The sequence below is a fragment of the Siphateles boraxobius genome, unplaced genomic scaffold, assembly GCF_051911475.1.
Source record: "Siphateles boraxobius isolate OS27281-9 unplaced genomic scaffold, OSU_SipBor_1 41, whole genome shotgun sequence".
NCBI classification, from domain to species: domain Eukaryota; kingdom Metazoa; phylum Chordata; class Actinopteri; order Cypriniformes; family Leuciscidae; genus Siphateles; species Siphateles boraxobius.
In genome coordinates, this window is record NW_027509042.1 from 2,640,408 (window position 1) to 2,662,522 (window position 22,115).

The window sequence follows — 22,115 nt, forward strand, 5'->3', positions numbered from 1 at the left end:
TTAAATAATAAAATAAATAAATTAAAAGTTGTTTAATAGGCCTACAATTAAACAATATTAACCATGACAAATAATTATGAAATATACAGATCTATCAAATGCTACAAATAATAAAATCTCTATAAAAATATATATCTCCCAAAACATATCCATTTTACCTCTGCACTTTTTAGTATTTAAATTGAAGTGGAAACATATTTCTTAAAATGATTATACCAGCATAGCAACATAACGCCTTCCAGACTACTCTGATATTATATGTTTTGTGCTAATAATATTTTAAACACGTTTAATATAATAACAAATATAAATATATTATAACAGTAACAATTATTATTGTCAAAAATGTAAATGCATAAACAATTTGAAAAAGTATTTTTTTATTAATATCAACACACATTATACATACAAATAAACTATCTATAAATCTAATACACATATCAGAACTCTAAAATTGTATTAATAAAATGTCACACACAAAGTATGCTTATATAGGCCATTGACTGCTACACAGACGATCATTGCAGAATAAAGGATATTTTGAGATTAAGATTGACATTGTCTTGGGCTTTTGCAGTCTATTCTTGACACTGTATTACCTGAGGTGAATATTTCAGAATTCTGAAGTTATGAGGACTTGAATGCATAAAATTCAACCCTAAAATGTTTAAGGAGGATTAATATGGGCCATGATTTAGATTGTATCTCACATACCAAGGGAGTGTTTCATTTCATTTTTTAGTGTCCTGAAAAGTAGTAGTACGTTTGAATCCTTGAGAACCATAGCTTATTGTCACTGTTGTGATCTGTCATGTACAACAGCCAGATGATTGAAATATTTAAGAATTCCAAAAGCACTTGGGTGTGGAAAACCTTAAGCTGATCCCTGTAATGCAAACAGTTATTTAAAGAATGCTGTGAAAAAAAAGAAAAGAAAAAAGAAGTGGGTTGTGTATTTTACATATTGTTGGCAATGTTAACACATTTCAATGTTTGATTTTAAAGGACATTTTTATTTACGTTTTAGTCACCACTTGATGGCATCCTGAAACAAAACCACCTGAGAACCACTTCTATAAGCAAGTGCTTTTGGGAATTATTTAACTTGATGTGTAATTTATTTCCTTACCATTAGGGTTTTATCCAGAAATCCCTTTTTAACCATTTGAGAAACTCAAAGTGCCAAATAAGGGATTAGTACAATAAATGTCATCATGTAATTCCAAAACACAAATCTTTTTAGCTGTAATGTCATTTAGCACAATTCACCAACAAAGAATCAGTTTCAAAGTCTGATTTGTACCTGCAATGTTGGTGTCGTGATGGCTTCAAAACTGACCAATGCTTCCATACACTTCTATAGGCTAGTGACAAATAGACACAGACAAATGCAGAAATATGCATCCAAATGTAAACCTTTGTTATTATCTTCAATGCTGATTCCTGGGGATTCTAGTGGAAAACATCACATTATAAGCTAAAACGATGTGCTCCCTCAACACCTGGCCTGGGTAACTTATATCCGATTACAAAATATAAGAACCGGCCTTGAAACAAATGTTCACTGGAAGATACACTAACAAAAATCTAGGTCAACTGTAAACGGCTACATTCAACATGAATGCATTCTATGAGGACTATCAAGCACATGATGTTACACAGTTAAATTTTAGCTTGATCTAAATCTAGTCTACAACTTTGACACGAACATTACAAACCTACAAACAAAGCATATGTAGAAAAGCACCTCAGTCCAATAGATATATAGATATATATATTAAAAATAGCTGGAAACACATGACATATTTGTATGCAATGTGACTCTGGATACTACAGTATATTTGATCTAATGACATAAAACTTATTATCTATTAAAGCAGAGTATTACATCTATTTCTCCTTCTGTGGTTGTAGAAGGACGTGAATGTAATTCCAGGTTTGAGACCAGACGGCTTGTTAGTTTGGTTGAGTATGAGGTAGTGCTCCGATTAGATTGTTACTGCTCCTCCTCTTCATCTTCTTCAGCGTCCTCAGATGAGTCCTGAGGTTTTTCCTTTTCCTGTTCGGAACGGAATCAAATATTTGGGGATAAAACGCATGAAAGCAAAGATTCTCTTTTGCTGCATGTTATATTTGACATTTGCAATGAACTCCTATTTTAAATAGGTTTAGCAAGATAGTTTGACCTTTAAAATTGTGCAGGATCAGGATGGTGTCACTGCTGTGCAAGTTGAAATTCAAAATTTAAAGAGGCAGTTCACCCAGAAATAAAACGACTAATTTATTCTCATGCTGTTAGGATTTTCTTTCTTCCATGGATGTTGTGCAGAATGTTGATGTGGCAAATATTGCACGTGTTTACTGGTGTAACCCCTCCGGGTCACGGCACCAATGTAACCTGTCCGGTCCTGCTTGCCCCACTCCGAGCAGGACTCAACCCGGCGTCTCCGGCATGGGAGGCAAGGGTGCTAACAAGGACGCTTTGTTGACGCTTTCGCTAGTGCACCTTTTGAGGCCAGGGGAGTGAAGTTTACTTGCACGGCTCCTACTAGCTGGCCTCTGTTACACCAGCGCATGGGTGGGGCAACCTGTCACTCACATGAGTTCCACCAATAGCAAACCACAAACATCCAATCAATTCTCCATGGACAAAATCAAGCCCCGACCAACATTTTCTCTTGTTCCAGAAGCAGTTTCAAAGGATATTCGTCACAATAGGGAAAAAAAAGACTATCGCAACTTCTAGTTCATGCCGTCTTCACTTTAAAATGTCTACATTAGTGTTCCACGGAAGAAAGAAATTAGTAAATAATGAGAGAATTAAAAAATTTTTGTAAACCATTATTTTAAGATGTAGTTGTAGCCTACCTCTTTCTTAGGCTTTCCCCTCGGTTTGGTGACAGAAGCTGATGATTTCTATTGAACAGAAAATTAAATTAATAACAATTATTCAAGTGTCAAAGAAAATGCATTTAGTTATATGCAATCGTCCCTTCCAGGCTAAATCAGTGGATGAAAACCAGATTGCTTTTTTTTTTTAATGCATTTTCACAGACCAATAGCAATGCATCTTTAGTGCACCAGTAGAGGGAGCTCGTATCTGCACATGAGCACAGATGGAGGGGGCATTGAGTTCATTGAGGACAGAGCTGACAGTGCATTGCTCAGGGCTACCGTAAGTGGCTAACAGCGGGTCACCTGCATTTGGTCAGCGGATGAGCCGTCAATGAAAACCCTGCATACACTATTCAGAATTAATAATGCATATGTCTCTGTGTGTTTGCAAACAGGAGACAGCTGTGTTGTATTACCCAGCAATAGTGAGAAAAATTGTGTCATTTACATCTATACAAACAGTTATGCCATAATTACACAAAGAGACTCTTATTTATCATAGTATGAGTATTAATAGTTACGCTCTTGGATGGGCCTTTGTTTTTGCTGCCTTTTGGCCGTCCTCTTGGTCTTTTTGTAGTTGGTGACCCACTTGATTCCTGCAAAAAAAAGTTTAAGAAGCTCCCTTAATACAACAGACTGTAATGTTACTAAACCTGAGGATGCATTATCAAAACATGAAGTATTATAAACATACCCACTACATGCCTATAATGGAGGTATTATTATTTTCTTTTCACTCATAAATTAACCTGGTTTAATACTGATGATCGAAATTAATTGTTTACTAATAATGCAGTATTACTTTATACCTTTGGATGCTTCCTTGGTCTTCCTCGTCCCCTTTTCTCCAATCCATCCTTGTCTTTGACGAAGACCGTTTGTTTCTCTGAATCGCTCATGTTTCTAGGCTGTTTAAAATACAAATAAAATGAATTCAACTGCTGATCCTATATCCAAGGAGATTCAATTTGAGCCTAATGCTGATGACCTATTAATATGGCTTAAAAGGAGGCTAATTAGTTGCATTGAATGCATTAGCAGATTATAAAAAAAAATATCAACATGATTCAAACGTCCTCCATGAAAATAACTTAATACACTAACTGATACAATGAGTTAAGTTTAAAGGGAACAATTGTGATCATTGTTACGAGTACATCATTGATAGTCTCTGGCACCCCAAATCTAAAAAAAAATATGCACCACCACTCTCATAAAGTTTAATGATTGCATTCATGTCTAAAACCCTTGGATCACTTTGTGTAGATGCACAGGCGAGGCGCTCAATAGGTTATGCAACGACAAATCTACTATGGAAGCCATATAGCGCGCGCTGCACATGGAGACCGACGTGCAAATGAGCATTACAGTCCTCGTGCAACCATGTAAGACGGAACGAAACATTGAATTACATGCACTTACAGGAAAATAATGGTGTGATGCGCGCGCTGTTCTGTTGGGTGGCCCCACCTCCCGCACGATGCCGATCTGATGATTGAATTCGAGCGCAACCGACCGTCTCCCAATAAACCACAGTCTAATCTCAAGGCAAATATACGTGTAACGGGTGGAAAACTGAGGAATTAACTCTGTCGGTTCTGATCGTATCGAGGGATACACGCACGGAATAGATGCGATTAAAGCGAGTTCAGGAATAGCAGCCTGTCACTGGAATAAAAGGCCAATGGAAAAGCAGGATAAGTCGCAGGTTGATGGAAGGAGAGGCGGATCTCACGGGCCATATGCTACTGGGACAAAGTACTGGCGCCAAGTACAAAAAAAAATTATATATATATATATATATATATATATATATATATATATATATACAGGTCCTTCTAAAAAAATTAGCATATTGTGATAAAGTTCATTATTTTCCATAATGTAATGATAAAAATTAAACTATCATATATTTTAGATTCATTGCACACCAACTGAAATATTTCAGGTCTTTTATTGTTTTAATACTTAGATTTTGGCATACAGCTCATGAAAACCCAAAATTCCTATCTCAAAACATTTGCATATCATGAAAAGGGTCTCTAAACAAGCTATTAACCTAATCATCTGAATCAACTAATTAACTCTAAACACCTGCAAAAGATTCCTGAGGCTTTTAAAAACTCCCAGCCTGTTTCATTACTCAAAACCGCAATCATGGGTAAGACTGCCGACCTGACTGCTGTCCAGAAGGCCATCATTGACACCCTCAAGCAAGAGGGTAAGACACAGAAAGAAATTTCTGAACAAATAGGCTGTTCCCAGAGTGCTGTATCAAGGCACCTCAGTGGGAAGTCTGTGGGAAGGAAAAAGTGTGGCAAAAAACGCTGCACAACGAGAAGAGGTGACCGGACCCTGAGGAGGATTGTGGAGAAGGACCGATTCCAGACCTTGGGGGACCTGCGGAAGCAGTGGACTGAGTCTGGAGTAGAAACATCCAGAGCCACCGTGCACAGGCGTGTGCAGGAAATGGGCTACAGGTGCCGCATTCCCCAGGTCAAGCCACTTTTGAACCAGAAACAGCGGCAGAATCGTCTGACCTGGACTACAGAGAAGCAGCACTGGACTTCAGGCATTTTGGCATTTCCTTCTCCCCAGTCTTCCTCCAGACTCTGGCACCTTGATTTCCGATTGACATGCAAAATTTGCTTTCATCCGAAAAAAGTACTTTGGACCACTGAGCCAACAGTCCATATATATATATATAAACCAAAATATGTCTTCACGCTTCTTTAAATAATGTAATATAAAATAGCTTCAAATTAAATACACAAATAATATATAGGCATTATATACAGATAGATAGATAGATAGATAGATAGATAGATAGATAGATAGATAGATAGATAGATAGATAGATAGATAGATAGATAGATAGATAGATAGATAGATAGATAGATAGATAAAACACATAGGCCTACTTGACTACTTTTCTTGTGAGAGCCGATTTAAAATAAATTTCAACCTGATAACCCAATGAAAATTAAGGTATATTAAAAAAAAAAATGCAATTACTTTTACTTTTAACACACACACACACACACACACACACACACACACACACACACACACACACACACACACACACACACACACACACACTTAAAATAATAAAACAGAAATTCAAACTAAACTAAATTAAACAAAATAATTAGCCTAAACCGTCAAGCTTCTTTAAATAATATAATATGAATTGACTGATAGGTTAACAATTACAATTTTTAAAAAAATAGATTATCTTCTAATCTAGATCAACTAATTTGCTAAATATATCGCAAATCATCATAGATATCCGCTTTCAAAAGTCTGTAGAATAGTTATCGTTACAATTACAAAATAAATGTGTGAGAGTTTCAGGGTCCTTACAGGAAATGTTGATTCCTTTCAGAAACTAGGCGCGTAAATGTGACGTTGCCAATGTACGTCATTGCGCTTGGAGACAGCAGACTAGAAGAACCAAAACAATGAGACTTACATTATCTGTATGTATGCATTACACATTGTCATTTGTTTGAATGTTTTCTGGTATGAAAACACAACGAACCGATTAACTGAAATGCGTGATATTCGCGTTTCTTGTGTGTTGAATCGCTGTGAATGGCTTATGTCTTGTTTACAGCGCAAACAACTCTTTAACATTCAGCCTTATTAGGGTGAGTCAATAACATTTGTGAGAAAACAAACGTTAATTTGTATTGCATATATATTTAATATTGGTCAGTTGTGTGTGTAAAAGGTTGTTTAATGTGTCGCTCTTCAGGTATGAGCAGCTAGCATGCTAACTAACTGGGATTACAGCTTTAAACCAGAAGATCTGGGTGTTTAGAGAATGCTTGTATATCATAACAACTTTTGAGGAGTTAATTATTAATTTGGCAAGCTGTTTTAACGCTAGTGTATTACATTTTGTGAAATGTCTAGAATGTTGTCTTTAGTAAAATATCTGCATAATGCACACCATTTAAAAAAAATTTATTGTACTCTGACATACTTATATATAGACAAACATTAATATCAAATGCCATAGATAAAGTAATTCCCTGAGTAATACACTATTTTGTAAATTTCAACCTGAGATTTAGAGCCAAATCACAGGTGGGCAAATATGACTTTAGAATAATGACTGCATCATTATTTTGTTTTTATGCATAGATAGGTATGTCTATTGTTAATCCTGTTGTCTTTAGTAATCTTTGTTGCATTATATGACTTTCTTAAGTAATTTTCTCATCTCTGTAATTTGGCTTTAAATTTTAGGTGGAAATTCTCATTTTTAGCCACCCCTACAAAATAGTGGATTACTCAGTAAATATTCATCCATGGCATTTAATATTTTGGCTTTCATCACTATTTATGTTAGTCTTTCTTCAGAAAAAAATATTAACAAAATTAAAAATGTATGTTGGGGACCTCTGGTGGAGTTGACACGGAATGACCCAAATAATAATAATTATTTATTTATGTATTTTTGCCGTAACAAATAGAGTGATCAGGTGGGATGTTGCAATTCCTATAAAAGTTACCAACTCCTAAAGCCAGTTTTAAGGCCCATTTATGCATGCTTGGCGAGTGTTCATTTTGGACCTTGCCTGCAGGTATTATAGACTATAAAAAAAGCTCACCACAGTTTCCACAGTTCAGAAAGCTAGTTCAGCCACAGTCGTGCTTTGAAGCCACACCGCAAGCCACCAGATACATTGCCATATGACTTTGCCTTTAAGGCAGAAGTCTGTAACATGCTCTTTGTTTTTCAGGACTTAACTGACATGATCTGCTGATCGGTCCACCTCCTCTAGAATAATGCATCATTAATAAAAAATGGGAGGCAGCGGGTCCAAAACTAAAGGAGTCTGGCCTTTTAGCAGCTCAGGAGCTGGTGGAGAACCCCCTGGTGAGGTCACTGAACAGTGTTTAGCGCGTCTGAGAGGCTTCAAGAATGCCACACCATTTGTCTACACAAGGAAAAGGTAAACAATGTGTTAAAAATGTGAGGAAAACCTGTGATCCTCCACAAGTAGACGAGGGACACCCATACACATTTACAGCTGGTGTTTCAATCCGTCTCTTTTGTCCACTTTCAACCACTTCTGTGCTGGTTTCTTATAGGGGTGAGTATATGGGCGGGTAAATGTATGGGTTTTCCAGATCTTTCCATTTAATGGACAAAAATAAGCTTGTGCAGTTTACATATGAACTCGACCGGAGACGACGGAGAAACACACACAGAGCATCAGCTTTAGTTTCTGCTCTGACCGACGCAAGACCAGCCGAACACTGTGAGTGTGTGTTAGAAATCAGGAATGGTGAGAGAACATTGTGATGGGACGTTTCTCATCTTCAAACCAAATTTGGGTCTTCAGCCGAAAAAGTTTAAATCCCGTCTGGCTAGTGCGCTTCCCATGATGTTTAATGTTAAGTAAGTAGGCGGAGAGTCGATGGTCTTTTGTGGCTGTTTAAACACATTCGACCACATGAGCGTTAACACTACGAAAGAAATCCGGTCGAATGAAAGTGGTGGAAAGTGGACAAGCTCAGAACAGTTTTAGAACCGGTTTACACTTGTATTTAGCGTCGTCAACTTGTGATCCGATCGACCAGAACACTTCTTAATACCAGGTGTAAACAGGGCCTGAGAGCCGTTTAGTCTAGTCAGTTGTTCATGGTTTTGGTCGGGCTATGTGAAGTCAATAACTGGGTGATTCTCATTGTAAGAACATGTCCAAGTCATATTTTTAAAGGCCAGTTATTTCATGGATCCAGGATAATATGCATCCTGATAAAGTTCCCTTGGCTTTTGGAATTAAAATATCCCCATATCATCACATTCCCTTCACCATATCTAGAGATTGGCATAGGGCACTTTCCATAAGATCATCTCTCAATGCAAATCAAACCAGCTATTAGCCTAATTGAAATAACACCAAATATTTTTTTACACATATTTTGTGTTTACACATTTTTTTACACTTTTTCTTTGGTACATATTTTGTGTGTGAGAGAAATGAAAATAAAAAACACTTGGATGTGTTTTTGTGCAAAACATTTTAAAATATTTTTTGTGCGTGAAATGTGACTTGAAATTGATTTTGTGATATTCACGCAGGTGCTCTTTGTGATTGCAGTTCCTTGTATTTTGATGAAGATGGCGATCTGGCTCATGAGTTTTATGAGGAGACTGTGGTGACCAAGAATGGCAGAAAAAAAGCCAAGCTGAAAAGAATTCAGAAAAACCTCATACCTCAGGTGAGCTATACTGATCCGGTCAGATACATGGACACGTTTAGTGCAAATTGACAGGATCAACTCAAGAAATCAAGTGAAATTTATACAAAATAATTATAAATGATGGTGATTAAACTCTAAAATTAAGATTAAAGATCCTATGCTATAAGCGACTTATTTAAATGACTTTAATTTACATCACAGCCTGTAAAAATCATGATTTGGTTCTTGGTTTTGCTGGTCGATGGCATAAGATATTTATAATTTATTATAAAAAAAATTATTCTCTACTTTCTCCATTTCTCAAATCCTTCCCTGTTCTTGCTTGTACTATTCTAGACAAGGTTTAAAACATGGTATTTTTAGCTTATGTTATTGCCTCCTTAAGATGAATCACATTGATTTGGACAAAAGAGTCTGCTAAATGAATAAATGTAATTGTAAAATATATTTGGTCTGTTTTTCCAGAATAGAAAGACTGCACATTTATTTTATGTATAACTGCTAAAAAATACATTCAGCCTCAAAGCTAAAAGACATTGACTATAAGGCATTTATTTATTTGTTTGTTCAAGGTCTACTATCTAAACATCTAAGCTACCCTTAATTTATTCATTTATTCTTGGTGTCTTATCTAAATATTTCGTTTACCTTAAATAACATCATTTAGTTTTTTAGCACTTCATTTTGTATTAAAAAGCATTTTTTTTACCATATTTTTGCATTTCATGCTAACAGGGAATCGTTAACTTGGATCACCCCCGAATCCACGTGGACTTCCCTGTCATCCTGTGTGAAATATAAGCAAACAGATTCTTAAGGAAGTGACACGGCTCTAGGAGCGCCACAATCCCCCTCGACTTCCTTCCACCGTCGCCGTTCCTCTATAAGGATGCCCCGTGGCTCTGTTACGACAGGGAGGGCGTTTGCCCTTCATCTGGCTTTGACCAAAAAGTTGAATCATATTTTCTAATTTGCATTCTGGTGTATAGACAGCAGACGCACGTCGTCCTGTCTTCTGTGATGTACAGTAGGGAATGCATGTGCAATGAGAGTGTGTAAGTAAGGAACCTAAAGCTATGCAGGGATTGTACATAAACCATGTGTTTGTTAATGTCGACCAATTGCAGTGCGTGTTTATGGTTTTATTGTATATTATAATATTCTGTTGTATCAAAGTCTGTCTCTGTTTGTTGGGCTGCAACCCACATCTGCACTTGTAATCATTTAATGTACAGTAAATTATAAGTCAATATACTTGAATAAAATGGTTTAGCAGGTTACATGGCAGTAATTATTCATGTAACTCGATGTTAATGTTTATAATAACATGAAATTCCAGACACAGTTGGTTTTAAACCCATAATGTTATGCAATCTCTGAGTGAAACAAAATATTCAGTGAGGACGTCATGCTGAAAAGGAAAGTCCTTTCCAAATTGGAGACTGAGAATGCATATTAAATGTTGACTTTAACATTATGATTTACCTTTTTTTTTTGTCTATATTATAATTATTTTGAGTATATCTGTATCCGCTGATATTGAATATTTAATTGTCGCTAATTTCTACATTTTTACATTTATATGACCTTTGCCATCATTCTAACAGTCACTTAGTTAATCTTTGTTAATTTAATTTTTTGTTCTTAATTTAATAATATAATTTAACTTCTCCAAAAAATAATAAAAAATTCCATACATACATTCTCACCTAAAGGATTATTAGGAACACCTGTTCAATTTCTCCTTCAATGCATTTAGGGGTGTGGTCCTGGTCAAGACAATCTCCTGAACTCCAAACCGAATGTCAGAATGGGAAAGAAAGGTGATTTAAGCAATTTTGAGCGTGGCATGGTTGTTGGTGTTAGACGGGCCGGTCTGAGTATTTCACAATCTGCTCAGTTACTGGGATTTTCATGCACAACCATTTCTAGGGTTTACAAAGAAAGGTGTGAAAAGGGAAAAACATCCAGTATGCGGCAGTCCTGTGGGCGAAAATGCCTTGTTGATGGTAGAGGTCAGAGGAGAATGGGCCGACTGATTCAACCTGATAGAAGAACAACTTTGACTGAAATAACCACTCGTTACAACCGAGGTATGCAGCAAAGCATTTGTGAAGCCACAACACGCACAACCTTGAGGCGGATGGGCTACAACAGCAGAAGACCCCAACGGGTACCACTCATCTCCACTACAAATAGGAAAAAGAGGCTACAATTTGCAAGGGCTCACCAAAATTGGACAGTTGAAGACTGGAAAAATGTTGCCTGGTCTGATGAGTCTCGATTTCTGTTGAGACATTCAGATGGTAGAGTCAGAATTTGGCGTAAACAGAATGAGAACATGGATCCATCATGTATTAGTATGGTGTTTCTAATAATCCTTTAGGTGAGTGTATACTGTATTATAATGTTGTGAGCAGTGTTGTTTTATCTTAATTGACATACTCTGATTTTTGTTAATATTTTGAATTAGTATAGATTTTAATTTTATATTTTCTGTTTTCATTTTAATTTTAGTTAGAATTTTAGCAATTCAGTTCTATGTTTTTATTATGTTTTATTTTTTATTTTTTAATATAAATATGTATAGTTTTTATTATGTTTTAGTTTTAGTTGATTAAGTTTGATTTAAATTAGTCCGTACATTAAGAACTTAAACGAAATTAAATTGAGACATTGTTTTGCCAACTAGCTGAAGTTTATTTTAATATTTCATTTTATTTTGGATAATCTTTGGATAATCTAAAGAAAACGTTTCTTTTATGGTTTTAGTTGTAGTTAATGATAATAAACCTGGTTGAGACTCCCAAACATTTTTTTTAGTATTTATTTATTTATTTATGTGTAAAAAATATTTAAATATTATTATTATATATTTATTATAATTAATATTTATTATATAAGTTATTATTCATTTATTCAGATTATTTATTCGTTTATTTAATAGTATAGAATTTTCATCTCTGCCATTTATTGTTTATCGGCCATAAGAAGAAAATAATGATCATTAATTTGTTGAAATAATTATTTACTGGAATGTCACCTTTGGTGCACCACAATGTTTGCGTTACACAATAGAAAGAGATATAAAAAATATTTTTCTAATAAATTATAATATCTTTTCTTATTTATTTTGAACACTTTTTCCTTGGTTTGTGAATTGTAACCGGTGTTCTTCTCCCATATTTGGTTTATTTTGGCTGTTCAGTTTGGGTTTGTTGGCCTGGCACTGGGGGTTTGGGTGTGGTATATATGAAATGTCAGAGGTTAAGCTGTTTGTAATGTTTCCTCGCTTCTTTGAAGTTCACCACTGTGAGACTCTCACTCCTGTTCAGCAGCTTGTGCTCTATTGACACACGATAGATACATTATCATATCCGGCCAGGCCCCGCAAAGGCACGTTCATTACAAACAGATGCCTGTCCCGATGTAAATGACTTCACTGAGAATGTTTGTCCCACCCATGCGAATGAAATACAGGAAGCTGCGACAGGATGCCATGTCTGCGCACAATCACTGACACCGATAAGAGAGAACAAACTGCTAGAGGGTGTAAGAGTGAATTCGTGATGAGACATGTGAAGGTTACAGCGGCCCATGGGGCTTGTGTGTGTGTGTGAAGGTACTGTTAAACAGTCAGATCACACAAAAATGAACAGTCTATCATCCACTACTCACCCTCATAATGCTTGAAATGTGTATATAGAGCTATTCCCCATCAGTGTTCGCTTGTTATGTGAAGATCTTATAAGATCTTACTTTTTCAACCTCAAAAGTCTTTTATCATTGCCCTCTGACAAAGCTGCTGGTTGACCTTTGACCTGAAGGTTTGCTCTTATAGGAGTAGAGATGGAGAGATAATTCAGGGAGACTCAAGGATGTGAGTTTGCCATTTTTGGGAGACGGGCTTGATGGGTGTGTGTGCGTCCAGTTCCTCTCATATTGTTAAAGCTTCCTGGCGGTGCCTAGTTGGAAGGAACAGTGATGTAAAACCCCAAGAACGAGGAGAAAAGGAACGGGGCCGAGGAAGGAAGTGTCCCTCTCTCTTTCATGAGCGCACATGCACTGACAGAGGACACACATGAGTCAGCAGAACATCAGCGGAACAGGATCTCAGAGAGGAACACTTGAAAGAAGCCAAATGACGCTCTGATTTCATATCCATCATGTGAATCAGTGAAGTTTCAGTGAATCTATATAATGTTCTATTTTAAAGACCAAACCGTGGCAAAATATAGGTGATAGTTTATTAATATGGATAAATCTTAAAATTAATAAAACCTAACACTTATGTGATGAGGAGAAATATATATATATTTAATATTTGATTATATTATTACATTAAGAGCATAGAAACAGTTGCTTTGTCAAATTATACAGATCCAGATTCATTCATAATTTTCTTATTTATTTATTTATTTAATTAATTGTTATACACACACACACACACACACACACACACACACACATATATAAAAATGTGTGATTAGTGAGCATGTTCTGTTTCTTATATATATATATATATATATATATATATATATACATATACATACACATACACACAGACACACTCACACACACACACACACACACACACACACACACACACACACACACACACACACACACACACACACACACAGAGATTTCTGTGATCAGTGAGCATGTTCTGTTTCTTTTAATTGATTAATTTAATAAATGTTTTTCTGTTTTTTTCTTCTTTTTATTAATTGAATGTTTATTCAATAAAAAACGTTCTTTTGGACCTGACTTGCACACGTTATACTCAAATTATTTGCATAAAGGAAAACACGCCCCCAGTGTGCTGGTCATAAACCACGCCCATGCAACGAATCAATGAAACTTATGAAAGTGGCGCTTTGAAGTTGTTGCGCTGCCGCAAAGATAAACGCATCTCAGATGAAGAATATGATAAGATTCTCTTGAGACTTTACGCGACATTACTTCGCAACATCTGATCTGAATCCTTTATGAACAGCGGAACACTCGCGAAAGTCTCTCTATGAGGCAACAGCAATGATTTACATCGCAAACACAGGATTTATCTGTGCTTTATAGCTGTTATTTATCTGGGGATGACTGTTATTTTTAATATCGAAGGTGAGTTATTTCCATGAAAAAGTTGTTTTGGTTTCATGTTTGTTGCTCTATGGTTGATGTGAACGGACTGGTGTTGGTTTTTGATTGTTTTAAACACTTACACTCACACAAAAGTGTATACCACGATACTCTTCGAAATAGTTAAGTGATACATGAATTTCAGTACCATGGAATTTTGCAAAGTATCTTAGTTTTACATTTTATTGTTCAGATCTTGTTCTTTTTTGTTCTCAGTTATGTTTTATTTAAACATCAACTAATACAATCCCCTAGAAGAAAAAATAGACACAATAGAGTTAAGTATAGACATAGAATAAGACTAAAGAGGTACAGTATAAGATTAATGTGGAAAACAGGGGGGAAAAAATGGCTTTGGAAATATTTAATGAGAATATTAGTTATTGAGATCTCTGACTTTTGATTGCAGATTAAAAGTCAAGATTGTATCTAAACATAGTCTGAGATTTACCTTCAGTTAATCCCATTACTTTAGGAGAAACAAATGAGATATTAAGATATTGTTTATGGGTCAGTAAAATCAATGTCTGATCAGCTCATTTTAAATTGGAATATCATCATGTGTCTTTTATGAATTGTGTGATTGTGTAAAAGTGTTGCTTAAAACAATGTTACAATAAAGTAGCATTTAACATTTCCTGCATAACTTTGATTACTTTAGGTAAAAGAAAATTGTTTATGTATTTGCTAAATGATTACAATTATATGTTTACAAAAAATAACATGGATATCTAATATTACATTTTGCATGAATAGCAATAACAGTTGGACTTTTATTATTATACAATTGTATAATAATAACCAACTTTCTTTCAAATAAGAACTCACCTCAAAGTCATACAATCATTGATTTATAACTTATTAAATTTACGAGGTTCAAATTGTCTCATTACATTAGCTGCAGTCCCCTATAAAAACAGATGTCTTCTTGTTTCCCCACTTCGAATGAACAATGATATCAGAAAATATTTGAATTGACTGAAAATTCTGATCATAATAAACTGAATGTGACTTTACTTCAGGCCCTTATTGTGAATGACTGAAGTCATGGCTTACTGGATCCAACTTAATTGGAGAATCTGGTTGTTGGTTCCACTGGCTCTGGATCATCTTGCGCTTGCTGAAGATCTGAAGCCCACCAGATGGCCTCTTTACCCTCAGAAGCCGCTGGTTCTCGTCTGGAACGCCCCAACTGAAGACTGCAGGCCTCGACACAAAGTCCATTTCCAGCTGGACCAGTTTCAGATCGTGGCGTCTCCCAATGAGGGCTTCACCAAGCAGAACCTCACCATCTTCTACAAAGACCGCCTGGGCTTGTATCCACACTTCGAGCACGACACAGCCGTCAATGGAGGACTACCTCAGATCGCTAGCATCACGCACCACCGAGAGAAGATGCCAGAGGGGATTGAGAAGTACATCCGTGACCCGTTCGCACGAGGTCTGGCCGTCATCGACTGGGAGGAATGGCGTCCGCTGTGGATTCGTAATTGGCAAGCCAAAGGCATATACAAGAGCCAATCGCAGCGCTTAGTGGCCCAGAAAAACCCGAACTGGACTCTTACCCAGGTAAAAAAAGTGGCCCAGCAGGAGTTCGAGATGTCCAGCCGCATATTCATGCTAGAGACGTTGCGTCTGGCCAAAAGCTTGCGTCCCAACCAGCTGTGGGGCTTCTACCTCTTTCCTGACTGTTACAATCACGACTATCGCAACAGCCTGGAGAACTACACGGGCCGCTGCCCGGATGTGGAGGTGGCCCGGAACGACCAGCTGAAATGGCTGTGGACTGAAAGCACAGCCCTGTTTCCTTCAATATACATGGGCTCTGTGTTGCGTTCAACATCCTTTGGTCGCCAGTTTGTCCGAAACCGAGTGAAAGAGGGTATGAGATTGGCATCAGTGGGAGAGGGACTGGCACGTCCTGTTTTTGTCTACAGCCGCCCTACGTATGCCAATGAGCTGGAGTTGCTGACAGAGGTGAGTTTGTAGAAAGCAGAAACATTTGCAGTGATCATTTCAGCTTATTGCCTGATTGACCTTTTGCCGACTAGAGCATAGGAATCAACAGAAGATTTCGGTCGACGGGGTGATTTTCTGTAAAATTGCTGAACCTCCAAAAGTGGTATTGGGTTTTATTCTTACGTAAACTGGGATTAAAGGGATAGTTCACTCAAAAAATTAAATTCTGTCATTATTAACTCACCCTCATGTCGTTCCTAACCCGTAAGACTTTCGTTCATCTTCGGATCACAAATCTGAGAGATTTCTGTCCCTCCATTGACAGCTACACAACTACCACTTTGACTCTTCAAAAAGTACTTAAAGAGATTTCATTAAAAGATCTTCGTTTGTGTTTGGAAGATGAATGAAGGTCTTGCGGGTTTGGCACAACATGAGGGTGAGTAATTAATGACAGAATTTTCATTTCTGGGTGAACTATCCCTTTAAGAGTAGCATTGCAAAGCAAAGGTAATTTTCTTTAAAGGAATTAATACATTATCTTTAAAGAGTAATGTCTTTGCTAAAACAACTTATCTGAATCAATATTGAGATTAATTCCATCAAGTTAATAATTTTTTTTAATGGATTTCTGACTTTGCGGATTCTACTTCCATTGCAGATTTAAAGTTAATATTTTATCTCGACAAATCTGAGGATTGTTTGAGACACTTCTGTGATGGAGACGTGTCATATTATCAGAGAAACATCTGATGAGTGGACTTTCCAAGCAAAACTGTCCATTTGCTCTTCATTTAATCCCATTAGTAAATGAACTGATTTTGAAAACTGTGATTTTCTGCAAAACTGCAGGACAGCCAAAAGTGGTAAAAGAAAGTTACGTAAGAATTAAGAGTAGCATTTCAAAGCATAAAAAAAAGGAATTTGTTGAATTATTCTTTAAAGAACCTTTTACTTTGGCTTTAATAATCTGAATCAATATGCACATGAATTAACATTAAATTTGTAAATTTATTTAAAGGAGGCTTGAACTGATGTTCTACCAGTTTATTTGGGGATGAGAGGTGACAGAGTTTTATCCAAGATTTCTAAAAGTGCATGGGAACAACATTTACTTAGGATACCCAACCATTACTTGGGATAATTTCCTTTAAAATTCCATTTAAACCTATCCAAACACTTACATTTTTCTATACATTTAACACAAAGGCTGTAAAGCAAAAGCAACAGTTGCTTAGAGAGCGGTGCTTAGTAACATTTGCAAAGAGCCAACAAAAGTTTTGTAAAATCTCTGCATATAACCTACAGCTAACCTCTGACACTGAACAGAATGTGCGGAAATGAAGGTTGACCTTAAAGGACAAGATATCCCATTCAACTGCCAGTGACTCTCCCCATTCTGTTCGTTCAGTAGCCAAAGAGACGTCTTCTGAGTGTCTGCAAATATTTCTTCAATTGTGTATGTTAGTAAAGTTCACAACTGTTGTCTTAACCCTAAAGATATTCAGGTTTTATGCACAACAAAAAACATCTTTAAAACAAGATCTATTCATAAAGATGGTAAAAGTTACAGAACTTAAAAGAGAGGCGTGTACTTTTAATAAAATACTTTCTTCTATTGTTAAATATACAGAGACAACTATGTGACTCATGTGACTTATCACAAAGCTTTTCCTTGTATACTCATACTTTCTGCTCTTTATCTGTGTATGTGGAACAGGAAGGGTGCTGGTCATGTTTTCACTGCCACCACCACCCATCATACCATTATAGCTAATTTCCTAGATTGTTTCCAAGATGCTGTTACAAAATAGTATTAATTTGTGGCCTCAACTCTCAGCAATGTCCAAGATCCAGTGACTGATTCCCTTATGTGTGTTTGTGCAGACTGATTTGGTGTCCACCATTGGAGAAAGTGTGGCCCTGGGAGCAGCAGGTATCGTATTCTGGGGCGATGCCACTTATGCCAGCAGCAACGTAAGCATTCACACATCACATTGTATATTATTTTAATAATTAATAGCACTTGTTAAGGAGTTTCTAATGATAATAATCAGGGAAGCAGGAGGCAGGAACCATTGAACGTTCAACATAACTTTAATCGCAAAATAAACTTAAGCAACAAAATGTAAGTAGGCGACAGCCCCTCATGGACGGCTGCCGCATAAACTTAACAACAACATAAAGTCCAGGTCTGGTCCTCTCTCATCCTTCACTTTCATCCCTTCTCTTTTTATCCTTCCGGAGCTCCTCCGTGGGACTCGAGACAGTTGCTCTCGGCCCTGCTTGCTTCTTCTTATTATTTTGCTAATGGTGCTTTTGTTGTTCATAATTACATTATATATCATATTTGTTATGCAACTGTATAAGGCAAATGTATTGTACACAATCTACTGCATGCCTTCTGTCATCTGATACGTTTTAGCAAGTAAAAGGCTTCTGAATATAATTGTACAAACGTCCATCCTCGCTTGTGGTTCATGTGTATTTTTGCTGGGAAATCTTTACTGATTTTTATAAAGTAATTGTATGTTCAAATGTGAGTCTCAGATATGATCCATCATGCTTTTGACAAATGTTTTTGTTCATGTCTCAATCATTATTGTAATGCGTTGCATTATATTATGTTTTGCCCTCCATAATAAAAACTACAGAGCTTTGATTTATAAAACTAAGCGTTTAAATATCATTTTACTAAGACATGTTATTTGGATATGTAGAGTGAAGACAAAAATTTATAAACATTTTATGTAAGTCTGTTATACTGTTATAAAGATTTCATTGATTTACATTACAAGCTATTAAAAGTTAATCTTACTTTTTGACTGTATAAATAACATATGTACCAAATTGCATATGCTTGTTTTTTGAGCTCCATATTCTCATATCGTACTATATGGTTTTATGCCCTAATGTATCAAATAGGAAACAGAAACAGATGGTCTTTTTTGTTTTTTTAGATTTCTGACTATTATTATTATGTCAAGCTTACATGGTTAGGGCTGGTGATTTAAACTTTGGCACATAAGTTGTCCTTTGTTGTTTTTGCCACAGTCATAAATTATTTCTTTGTAGACAAACTAATAACTGCAGTGCATAGCAACACTAAAATGCCTACAACACCTTAGCAACGCCCTGGAAACCACCCACAACACCTTAGCAACTGCAGAATAACACATTAAAGTGTCTGCAACACCCTGCCAACCACCTAGCAACATGGCAGTTTTGCATGGAAAAACTCTATTTTTTACTTGACATAATTTCTCTCTCTTTATATTTTTCACCATTCAGGCCAGTTGTTCCAGTATAAACCAGTTCTTGCGGGGTCCACTGGGCCGATACCTCCTCAACGTCACCACAGCAGCCGAGCAGTGCAGTCGCTTCTTGTGCAGTTTCCATGGCCGGTGTGCGCGCAGACATCAGGACACAGACACGTATCTCCATCTTGACCCACAGGCGCACACAATAGTTGGCCAGGGCAGTGAACTGCACGTGAAGGGAGAAGTGAGCGTGGAAGAGCGGCGGCGGATGAGCGAAGACTTTCAGTGCCAGTGTTATAGCGGGTATCAGGGCGAGCGATGTGACCTCGAGGACCCTCTTCAGCACCGGGGACACGGACATGCACTACAAGCAATATGGATTTACCTTCTCAGTCCATTGCTGCTTCATTTACTGACCTGAACACACCCCAACTGGCACTCGTTTTCTTGCTTATGAAATGTTTGTCGCTCCAAATGCTGTTCTGAAAAGGTCCCTCGCTTTTTATGAAGTCATGTGGGTGAGCTTGAAATTGAAATGTATACAGTATAAACACAGGAAACTCAAAAGTTCCTTGGAGTTTAAATAAGCACTTTTTGTTTGTTGTCGCATATTACTGGCACACCCTTTGAGCCAGATGTAGGATATTGTGCAACAGGAAAATCTCAAGAAAATTTATGACTATCTGATAGTGGATTCATTCAGAAGGCGTTTTATTTGAAACGCAGATAGTTAAGTCTTTATTTGAGTCACTGATCATCAAACAATTTGAATAGATGGACATCTGGTTTTATGCATTAGTCTTGGTTTGAGTGTGAATTTAAGACATGTGACTGTAAAGATGCTGGTTATCTAACACTACAGTGTAGGTGGCAAACATCAAATGTAGTTGCACAAATACATGTATGATTTGAATAGGTGGAACTAGTGGATTTGAGCAAGCCTGTACAGTTCATGCTAAAATTAAAATTATGTCTATTTATTCAATATTAAAGAGGCTATTTGATGCTTTTTAATGATTTCCTTTTCCTTTAGTGTGTAATGTATCTGTTCAAGTTCATAGTCTCCCACAGAAAGGATTTATTCTAACAGAGAACATTGCTGCAGACCGGCCTAAAATACCTTGATCGAAGTTCAGATGTTCCTTCTGCAAACATCTCGCAATTTGAAATATTATGCCCGCCCAAAGACAAACTACACGCCGTTAAGTACACACATCTTGTACCTTTGTCTTTTTGTCCGATTGTTTTTTGCTTCAAATCAAAGTTTGTAGTGATGTGTTTCACCTCGGTCCTAATTGGCTCATGGCTTATAACACTTTAACGTAGACTTAAAAAAAAAAAAAAAACTATGGGAAAACAATACTCCCTGGATCAGCACCACTGAAAAAGGGGGCAGCTATGTGAAAAAAATCTATATATTTTTAACATTAAAGTATGTTAACCTGTTCTAATAAAAAAAACAATGACCTTTTTAAAATAGCATCACATGGCCTCTTTAAATTAAAGTTCTTTTATATTTCAGTCTTTTCCTGAATGACTTAAGAAGGCTTGAAATATAGTGCATGAGTTGTGTGAACCACTTTTAATAATCGTTAATATGAGACTACTAGTGCTGGAAATGTGGACACATATGCTGGCTGACCTGAGTTTGAATCTGGCTCGTATGTCATTTCCTCATCACAACCCTCTTTCCCGTCCTGTCCTATAAAGGCAGAACCCCTTAAAATAAACAAAGAAGTTACTACTCAAAATCTGAGTTATTTAAAAATATTTCGCAACTTTATTTTGACTGTTTCATGGACTAATTGAACTGTTGAAGAATCAGTATTTATGTACACTTTCTGCCTGTTCAGCATCTCTGTCAGGGTTGTAGAGGTGATTGTTATGGTAATGAGAGTTATGTGACCACTGTCATTATTCATATGTGAAAAAGGCACGAGCACTGGACTGTGAGAGAAGGATTTGCATTATATCTTTGAACTGTGGCATTGTTGCGAATTAGATTTTCTGAAATTGTGATGCACAGAGTAACAGTATTATATTTGATCAAAAAAGATTACTGCTTTTGATTAAAAAACACGGTGACTGGTAACACTGTGCATTCATTTTAAAGAGTGTTCATTTATTTTCACAGTTATCGCAGCCTCAAAAGTTCACAGTCAGTGACCATTCAGTGTTTCTCAGTTAGTGGAACTTTTACTGAGTAAAATAACTAAAAGAGGAGACATGTAGGCTATGAGACTCCAACCTTTGGATCTGGAGGACCAGCCCAAATTACAGGGTTTACAAGCCACAAAGTTATATTTGTTGCTTTTAACTCTGTGAACGTTTACTCAAAATAGACATTTACCAGTAGGAAGCAATATGAAATATGGCATGTTTGTTAGTCTTTAATCACTCTAGAAATAACTTCAGTAGATCAGCTGCTTTGCATACAGCTGTGGTGTTTTATGGTGTTACCCACAAATAATGTTGGTTCCTCATTTGTTAATTTTAGCTCTTTGCTTGTATAAAGGGTGTTGTTTTTTCTGAGTATTAGGATCACAGATTTTAAAATTGCTTTCTTGTTTTTGAGAATTTAAGTCTTGATCTCGAAATGCTGTGAGACACATGACCATATAATTGTCACACCAT

General features: G+C 36.5%; 3 protein-coding genes across 6 annotated transcripts; 2 read left to right on the plus strand and 1 right to left on the minus strand.

Annotated features, from left to right (window-relative positions):
- Window positions 1-363: 363 nt before the first annotated feature.
- hmga1b (high mobility group AT-hook 1b) lies at window positions 364-6,300 on the minus strand. Of its 2 annotated transcripts, none has more exons than XM_077197773.1 (5): window positions 6,265-6,300; window positions 3,708-3,806; window positions 3,417-3,494; window positions 2,869-2,916; window positions 364-2,059 (listed from the first exon to the last, which is right to left on the minus strand). In XM_077197773.1, the coding sequence occupies exons 2-5, from the start codon at window positions 3,795-3,797 to the stop codon at window positions 1,997-1,999; spliced, it is 279 nt and encodes a 92-aa protein (XP_077053888.1). In that variant the 5' UTR covers window positions 3,798-3,806; window positions 6,265-6,300; the 3' UTR covers window positions 364-1,996. The 2 variants fall into 2 exon arrangements, with proteins under 2 accessions (XP_077053888.1, XP_077053887.1); XM_077197772.1 differs by lacking the exon at window positions 6,265-6,300 and adding an exon at window positions 4,321-4,640.
- Window positions 6,301-6,304: 4 nt separating this feature from the next.
- tusc2a (tumor suppressor 2, mitochondrial calcium regulator a) lies at window positions 6,305-10,403 on the plus strand. 3 transcript variants are annotated; one of them, XM_077197770.1, is made up of 5 exons: window positions 6,305-6,380; window positions 6,518-6,551; window positions 7,653-7,865; window positions 9,021-9,141; window positions 9,859-10,403. In XM_077197770.1, the coding sequence occupies exons 3-5, from the start codon at window positions 7,717-7,719 to the stop codon at window positions 9,922-9,924; spliced, it is 336 nt and encodes a 111-aa protein (XP_077053885.1). In that variant the 5' UTR covers window positions 6,305-6,380; window positions 6,518-6,551; window positions 7,653-7,716; the 3' UTR covers window positions 9,925-10,403. The 3 variants fall into 3 exon arrangements, with proteins under 3 accessions (XP_077053885.1, XP_077053884.1, XP_077053883.1); XM_077197769.1 differs by lacking the exon at window positions 6,518-6,551 and having other exon boundaries at window positions 6,306-6,380; XM_077197768.1 differs by having other exon boundaries at window positions 6,325-6,551.
- A 3,564-nt stretch (window positions 10,404-13,967) lies between these two features.
- Window positions 13,968-21,593, plus strand: hyal2a (hyaluronidase 2a). The gene is made up of 4 exons (XM_077197774.1): window positions 13,968-14,244; window positions 15,285-16,239; window positions 18,109-18,198; window positions 19,513-21,593. The coding sequence occupies exons 2-4, from the start codon at window positions 15,298-15,300 to the stop codon at window positions 19,900-19,902; spliced, it is 1,422 nt and encodes a 473-aa protein (XP_077053889.1). The 5' UTR covers window positions 13,968-14,244; window positions 15,285-15,297; the 3' UTR covers window positions 19,903-21,593.
- The last annotated feature ends 522 nt before the right edge of the window (window positions 21,594-22,115 follow it).